This window comes from Oryzias latipes, chromosome 1 (genome assembly GCF_002234675.1).
Source record: "Oryzias latipes chromosome 1, ASM223467v1".
Lineage (NCBI taxonomy): Eukaryota > Metazoa > Chordata > Actinopteri > Beloniformes > Adrianichthyidae > Oryzias > Oryzias latipes.
Window position 1 is genome coordinate 18,619,961 of NC_019859.2, and position 8,733 is coordinate 18,628,693.

At 40.3% G+C, this 8,733-nt stretch overlaps 1 protein-coding gene across 1 annotated transcript; it reads left to right on the plus strand.

The window, feature by feature from the left end:
• Window positions 1-257: 257 nt before the first annotated feature.
• pou4f2 (POU class 4 homeobox 2) lies at window positions 258-3,859 on the plus strand. Its single transcript, XM_004065932.4, has 2 exons — window positions 258-1,134; window positions 1,464-3,859. Exons 1-2 carry the CDS (start codon window positions 922-924, stop codon window positions 2,394-2,396), a joined length of 1,146 nt encoding a protein of 381 aa, XP_004065980.2. The 5' UTR covers window positions 258-921; the 3' UTR covers window positions 2,397-3,859.
• The last annotated feature ends 4,874 nt before the right edge of the window (window positions 3,860-8,733 follow it).

Consider the following 8,733-nt stretch of genomic DNA (forward strand, 5'->3'; position numbering starts at 1 on the left):
TTTTAAAAAAAAAAAAACATCCAAGCCTCATTAGTTGGTAACGAGGTGCTGGTGATGAAGTAGAGTCATTTTAAATAAATGTCTTGTTGCGGACTGCCCATGCGCAGAGTCCCCAGCGGCGGCGGTGTGGCTAATGAAGAATAATAAATCATGAAAAAGGGTTTTCAGGTGCAGCTGAGGGGAGAGAGGGAGCGAGAGACGTTGAGGGAGAGCGGGGAAGAGAGAAAGAGGGAGGGAGGAAGAGAAGGAGGGAGGAGGAGAGAGACTCAGTCAGCCCTTCGCCTCAGAGCAGAGGTAGTCCGGGTCCCCGCAGCATTCAACGACGTCGAGGAGGTACACTGTTCAAACTGTCACCGCCTTGACTTCTCACTTATACGGTCAATTCAGGACGGAAACTTGCGATAAAAGCAACGAGCGCGGCAAGTCACGTGACGCTTTTTTGGGGGAAATCCAAAGAGACGGAGAGGTTTTTTGTTTTTGTTTTTTTCCAGAATGAAAATCATGTTTTTGCCTTCGTTTTCCAAGAAGATTTTTACGAGATTGTTTGCATATGTCCAAGGCTAAAAAAAAGGAAAAAGAAAAATATATAAATGATAAAAGGAAGCGTCAGCTGAAGGTGGGAAACGGCTCTTTTTTTTTTGAACAATCGCGCCACACGCCCACAAAGGAGGAAGGCCTATCTGCTGCGCTCCAGCTCGTGGCTCGTTGGTGAGTCTATCGCACTCGCCAAGAAAAGAACAAGCCTCCATACCTAATAATAAATAGATGTGACTCGGAGTTGGACCACCGTCTTCAAGCCCAAACTTTACTCGAGCGCGACGTGATATTCCTGCGAATCAATTTGGGCTTTAACTCCCGACCCGAGGAGGCGGAGTCTTAACTTATTAAAAGGAACTTGCTGAGGTCTGGACGCCAGCAAATATGATGATGATGTCTCTGAACAGCAAGCAGCCTTTCGCCATGGCGCACACCAGCTTGCCCGAGCCCAAGTACTCCTTGCATTCTTCCTCCTCGTCCACCCTGACTTCCAACGCACCTTCGTCCTCCTGCTCTTCCTCCCGACACAGCAGCAGCATCATCAGCAGCAGCAGCAGCTCGGAGGCGATGCGCAGAGCCTGTCTCCCAACCCCACCGGTACGTATTCTGCATAATCACTGCTTAAAGGCACATTTTGACAGCCCACTTTTTTTTTCTTTTTTTGCTTGATGTTTTTTTCATGTCTGCACAGCAAATCACCCAACACCTCCATATTTTTTTTCCTCCTCTGCTCAACTTATGTATTCAGTCGGCTTTGCCTCGCGTATTAATTTTTATGACCTGGGATGTTGCATGTGTCTTGTTTTGTGTGCTCCTTTTTCAGGATTTCTTTTTTTTCTTCTCACATTCTGGAAATGTTTTAAACCGAGGAGTGGTGGGAGAATTCCCTGCTGACAGTTATGTGTGCATTCTATTTGCAATTGCAGAGCAATATATTCGGAGGCTTGGATGAGAGTTTGTTGGCCCGGGCTGAAGCTCTAGCGGCGGTGGATATAGTCTCACAGACCAAGAGCCACCACCACCCTCCACACCACAGCCCCTTCAAGCCGGACGCAACCTACCACACCATGAACACTCTTCCTTGCACGTCGTCTTCCTCCTCTTCCTCCTCGGTGCCTATTTCTCATCCGTCCGCCTTGGCTGGCCACCACCATCATCACCACCACCACCACCATCACCAGCCCCACCAGGCGCTGGAGGGGGACCTGCTGGACCACATCACCCCGGGACTGGCACTGGGAGCCATGGCAGGGCCGGACGGCTCGGTGGTTTCCACGCCTGCGCACCCTGCCCACATGGCGGGCATGAACCACATGCACCAGGCGGCCATCAACATGGCCCATGCCCACGGGCTACCGCCACACATGGGCATGAACGACGTGGACGCCGATCCCAGAGACTTGGAAGCCTTCGCGGAGAGGTTTAAGCAGAGACGGATCAAACTCGGGGTTACCCAGGCGGACGTGGGGTCAGCTTTAGCCAGTCTGAAGATTCCAGGAGTGGGCTCTCTGAGCCAAAGCACCATCTGCAGGTTCGAGTCCCTCACCCTCTCACACAACAACATGATTGCTTTGAAGCCCATCCTGCAAGCGTGGCTAGAAGAAGCCGAGAAATCACACAGGGAGAAACTTAATAAACCCGAGTTGTTCAACGGCGCGGAGAAGAAGCGGAAGCGCACGTCGATCGCCGCGCCGGAGAAGAGATCACTGGAGGCCTATTTTGCCATTCAGCCACGTCCTTCCTCGGAGAAAATCGCAGCAATCGCAGAAAAGCTGGACCTGAAAAAGAACGTGGTGCGGGTCTGGTTTTGCAACCAGCGGCAGAAACAGAAACGAATGAAATACTCTGCATGCGTCTAAACATCGCTCTTCATATTTAAAAGAAGAAAAAAAAAACTTTAAAAAAAGACTTGGAACTGTTTAGAGAAGATTTGTAACATATTTCCTATTTCACATCATTTTTCCAATCATCAGTGACTCTGTGCTTTGAACTTCGACAAAATTCCTGAACAGTGACTGAAAAACTCCAGAAAAAAGAAAAAAAAAAGAACTGCGCGTCTCTGGAAAATGTGGGGACAAGTTTGACGGATCAAGTAAGACCACTGTTACTATGTCTCACCTTTTAAACGCAACAGGACTCTTTAAATTCTAATTTTTATGTATTATTCATTTTAAAGTGTGACTTTAGTTTACAAAGGCTTTTTTTTTGGGGGGGGGGGGAGGTCTTCTTTTTGCACAAAAAACGGGGATATTTCATTCCAAGCACTTATAGTTGTTGACTAATGTCGTTTCTGTTCTTGGCTTATAGGATAAGCTATTTTCCCCTCCGAGTTCATGACAATGCAGTCTGACATTTATTCAGGGTCCATGGGGGGATTAAGAGGATAACAAACAACTTGGTCGGGAGAGCTAATATTAGATTACTGCCAGACTATGTAGCTCCTCTGTAAATTAAGAGTTTCACACACTTCATTTTGTGTCTACATGTGTAATTGATTTGGTGTGTTTTTCGTTTTGTCAACACCTCTGATAAATCAGGGATTTATTTTGGAAGAACTCACAGGGATTACGGCTGCTCATAAAGGCCTCCGTGTTTGGATTTAAAAAATAAAAGCCTCACTTTTAAAATTTTTTTTTGCAGTTTATTGGGGGGCAATTCAAGAAAAACATAAATCCTACCGGTCACAGCAACAGCGTGGGCCGGTTTCTTATGAGCTATTTATTGAGTGAGGTCATGTTTACTTCATTATATATTTATTGGGATTCCCCCCACACCCCACCTCATCCCACCCTCCTCGTTTTGCTTGAGAAAATCAGCGAGTTTAAAGCGTGTTGTTCTGGTTTAAAGGGAAACGACTGCAAAACAGGCAGTCTAAAAATGTGTTTTTTTTTAAATGGTACAATCGAGATATATATAAGAGACTACTCTCTCTTGAAATAATTTAATGTATAATTTCTGCTGTTTATTTGTATAAATATACTCGCATCATTATGGAGTCCTTGCTCGTTGAATCACCTTGTTTGAATAATGTTTTTTTTCTTGAAGAGAAAAGAAACGGCTTCATTGGATGTGTATGTGTAAAATGTAAATATTTCATCTGAATCAGTCGATGCACATAAATATATCCGTACAGTTTGGTTTGTTTTTATTTTTTATTTTACTGTATTGCTGTTTTTTAGATGAGGTTTATCATTTCTGTAATGTATATTTTGGTTGTCTGGTTGGAGACTTCCATTAATTTATTACATCCATTGTAAATTTAATTTATTTAATTATTGAATTGCAATATGTGTTTCATTAAAGAACAATCTTTAACATTTCATCGGAGGCTCATCTAGATTATGTTTGCTATTATTTTATTTATTCATCTGTTTATTTATTGATGAAGAAGAGGAGGGAAAGGGATTAGCTGTTAGCTGCGTGGCTATTAAAAAACGGTTTTGGATTTTTTTTTCAAGGGGTGGCCCTAAATATAAACTGATGATGACAAAAATTTATATATATATATATATATATATATATATATATATATATATATATATATATATATATTATATATATATATATATATATATATATATATATATATATATATATATATATATATATAAGTTACTATATTAGGGCACTTTTTGGTCTCACAGCTAAAAGTGTGAATGCTGACTGAAGACCAAATTCAAAATAAGCCCCCCCTCCCCCGGGCCTATAGGAAGTACACCATCTCCCCTCTATCAGCGTTATAGACACATGTGGCTTCTCCAGTGACTTGCTGCTGTAGTTCACTGTTGCCTTACCTGAGAGCAAATGCTAATATTCTATTAGAGTCTAATCAGGGTGTCTGTGGAGAGCTAGATGGGTCCCTGGAGCGCAGACTTGCCAGATGTCAGGCCGCCACAAAAACAGCCCGCCTGCCAACGTGCCCGTCTCTATTTAAATACACAGTGAAACATGCCTCGTTGCTGCATGCGGGCACACAAGCTTTGAAGCCTTTGGTTCGGAGTAATAGTTAGATGTGAGGAGGAGGTGAGGAGGGGAAAAAAGCGCGGGGGGATGGGGGTGTTTTGAATGTCATGTCCACAGCAGAGCTTCTGTTGTGGAGCTTCAGGGCTGACTGACTGACTGACTGGGTGGTTTGTTGATCGCTTGCGTTTCAGCACCACGGACAGCTACCTGAGAGGCCGGGAGAGCTTCTGAACCCGTCTGTCTGACAACTTCTGATTCTATTTCAGCACATCGAAAAAAATCTGTTATCTAAAATAATAACAGTGCTTGAAAAAATATAAAATTAAAAGCTAAATGCTATTTTATATAAATTATAAGCAAAATCAATAACATGTTATTTCATTTTAGTGAAAAACAGAAAAAAATAGTGCATGTATTACATCCTCATCCGCCATCCTCATGACAAATTAAGTGTATCAAAACGAGCCTTATTAATGAGACAGTGTTGATGGTTAATCAATTAAAAGATGCTCCTGGTGAGTGCCTGTAATTTCCCTCTGAACGGCCCATTCGCTTAATGCGTTAATACGAGCGAATTATTAAATTACACATCGAATTATGAAAACTAGATAATTATGAAGATCGAATAAAGGAGTCATTAGCCATCCCTGTTAATTACCGCTGGTCAGGGGAGGGTTGTGGAGTGAGTGTCTCATCGGGAATTGAAATTAACTTTTTTTTATTCAGCGAGCCTCGCTATTGGTTGTCATCCCGGAGCTGTGTGGAGGCAGACAGATGAGGGTCCTCAGACTCCAGAGTGTGTCACATGTGGGAAAATGTTGATTTTAATTGATTAATTTATCAAATTTCAATAAAATGATTATTTAAAAATATAGATTTTTTTTTCTAGATTTAGATTGTTTTATATATAAATTTAAATTTTAGCCCCACACATATGTGCGCACATCCCATAGGGGTTCTATCCACTGTGGGAGCTTTCTATAAAAAGAAAAAAGGGGCAACGCTGTTTCCTTTTGTTATAATTACGCCCTCTGTTTTATTTTTCTCTTTCCCCTGAACATCTATCCCACCCCCCACCCCCCATTTCACAGGGATGCTGATGAAAATTTAATGAAGCCAGGGACTGTCGGAGCTCCGCCCGGGGACCTGAGAGTGGAATATTTTAACTGTACATTTACGCCAAGCGTCTGCCTTCAAAGACGCCGCTGCTCTCGAATTAGACGAACTGTAAGCCATAAAATTGACCGCGCTGCTCACTGCAGCCTCACATCCCATTTCGTCCTCTGCTGTCTCCCTTTCCCCGCGCCAAAATGCCATGGAAATAAAGAAAAAGGAAAAAAAAGCTGTCAAGCGGCTGGTTAAACGTCGACGTGGCAATCCCCTCTTGATTTTGTCGCCAATCAGTTGTTGTTGATGCAATATTAATCAGCCATCAATAGTCATTAGTTTGTTAAGTGTTTTCCAGATTCTAATCGATGGCGCAGCGTTTGGATGGTTAGGAGGTGGTTTGTGGGATACTTTCTGATCCAGAATGGCATGCAAAGGGAGGGAAACTCGCACGTGTGTCTGCCAATGAGACAACTCTATCTCCCACTGTGTCTCTTCTTCTATTTAACGTGATCACGCGCGTGCACGCTGATGAAACGATGCCAGAGGAGACATGCGCGCACGTGGAGGCCCGCTGTACATTTTTTTTACGTTTTAAATCTTTGAATCAGCTTTATTTATCGCCAAACTAATCAGAAAACATAAGGAAAATACAAAATCAAATAAGATGAACAAGTAAATGAAAGGTAATTAAATATAAACCTTTTTTTATTATTTCAAGTCATCAAAAATTGAAGGTTTTTTGGATTAGCTATTGGTTTAAGTTGAGGAGTTGCAGTGCGAAGTTAAAAAGTCAAACACATAAACTGACAATCACAGACGCCCCCAGAGGCTATTTATGGCTTTAACGATGAGATACTTGATCACTGTTGAAAAGGGCCCAACCTGAATGACCTTTATTTTGAAATTTAAACAGAAATGATAGCGAGCTTTCTAGACATGTGTAGAAAAGACTTCGTTCTTCATTAAAAATGAATGGCGTAGACGTCCTTTTAACCATAAACCAGTATTCTCTTTCTGTACATTCTGTGATTAAAGTAATTTATTTTATTGTTTGTACATAAAAAATTATTTTAGGTCTCTTCATCTAAAAATAGTTTTTCCAAGTAAAACACTTAATTATTATTTACTTAAAAAGACTTAACAAGAATAATTTCTAACTTAAAGTCTGAATAATTTTTTTAAATAAAAAATCAATTGCAAATTATTTCAGGGATGGATGCTGAATCGGCAGTTACTATTGACATAAACATGAAAAGCGAATCATTCAGATAAAAATAATTTATATTTAAGAGCTTGCATTGACAGAAACATTTCCCTTTTCTGAATTACTTTTGATAGAAACTCAAAGTCTAATTCACAATAAAGTACTATTGCATTGCTGGTTTAAAAGAACAACTATCGTTTGTTGAATGTGGATTTAGGGGAGACCGGGGCTGGCTGTCACATTATGCCAGAATGTCTTTAATAGTTCATTACTTCTGTTACGATGACTCCTAAAAATAAAAGAAAAGAAATACACATTTAAAGCTAAGACTTCAAGCTTTCATTTCACGTAGGAATTACTGCTGAAAGAATTTTTGAAGATGAGCAATGCATGGATAAGTAAAATTGTGACAACCCACCCCTGTCTTCGCTGTACTTTGTTTGTAGTGTTCCAATGCAGCTATCACCAGTTTTGTACTTGGCGCAGAAATCTCCATTCAGTAAATTCAGCATTGGTTGTTGGTGATCGCAATGACATAATAATTGATTTGAAACCAGGTTAGAATCTGACACATGCAAACCTTTACTGAAAACTGAGTTATGGGTCTGCATATTTTTTAATTTATTAATATATTCTGTGAAAACTAAAATATGGCCCAATCCTTCAAATTTATCTGTTTGGTAGTTGATAAATTCTAATATAAACCAGCTGTTAACACTGGCAAAATTGATCGTCTTTGCATGATCGTATTTTAGAGTTATTTTAATTTTTTTAATTTTTTTATTTTGCTTTACTTGCTTCATTATATTTTTACATGACACTACAAGCCTTTCTGAGATCCTTATGGCATTAGCATGATGAAAACTCCTTAAAAATCCATTGTATATAACTTGGTCCATGTTTTCTGCCCTGTAGTTCATTCCACTAGGGGCAGTAAAAGCGCTTTTCCTGCTCATTTCAAAAGGGCTGCTTCCATCAAATCTCAAAAACACTTTTGGCATGGAAATATTTTTGTTAATTCAAATTAAAAATGGCAAATTCAAAATTTTATGGTGAAAATAACTAATCTATTATTATTCATTTTTTCTTAATGACTACTCGCTGTTTTGAAAGGATGCAAAATTGATTGACGATTGGATATTTATTATACAGTTGGACTATGTTAAAAATGTATTGATCAAATATGGTAAATGGCGTATACTTATATAGCGCCTTTCTTCCTACAAGGACAAAGCGCTTTACAGTCACAGACCCATTCACCCAGTCACACACACATTCACACACACAGTCACACACTGGTGGTCGCTCCGCTGCCAAACACAGGCGCCCGCCTACCACCAGAGGCAAGGTGGGGTTCAGTGTCTTGCCCAAGGACACTTCGACTCATGGGCGTGCAAGGCGGGAATCGAACCTGCAACCTTACGATCATGGGACGACCGCCCTACCGCTGCACCACGGCCGCCCATATGAGACACCGGGTTAAATATGAGCTTTTTTCCAGAACTCTCGTCAACATTTTTCATCCAAAACTAAAATTTTGAGCAAAAATCATAATCATAATTAATAATATCCATATGTCATAAAAAATTAAATTGCAAATCTTTTGTGTATTTCATCAAAGGGTCTAAAAAACATCTTAAAAAAACAAATCTGTCAATCCTTTGATGTAGTGGGCTTTATATTGTTAAGTACAGTTCACCATTTGTTTGTTTGTTTGTTTTTTCCAAAATTATTTAAAAAAAATGTACATAAACTTCCAATTTATCAGTAAAGTTTTGTTTCTATAGTTCTGAAGGCCTTCAGCAGAGTTGCACCAAACACTACCTACGTGACAACACACTGCTCGACTTTTCAATGTTCCATTTGAGGTCAAAGGTCATTTGAATGTTTATTAATACATCAAACTCTATTAACAAAAT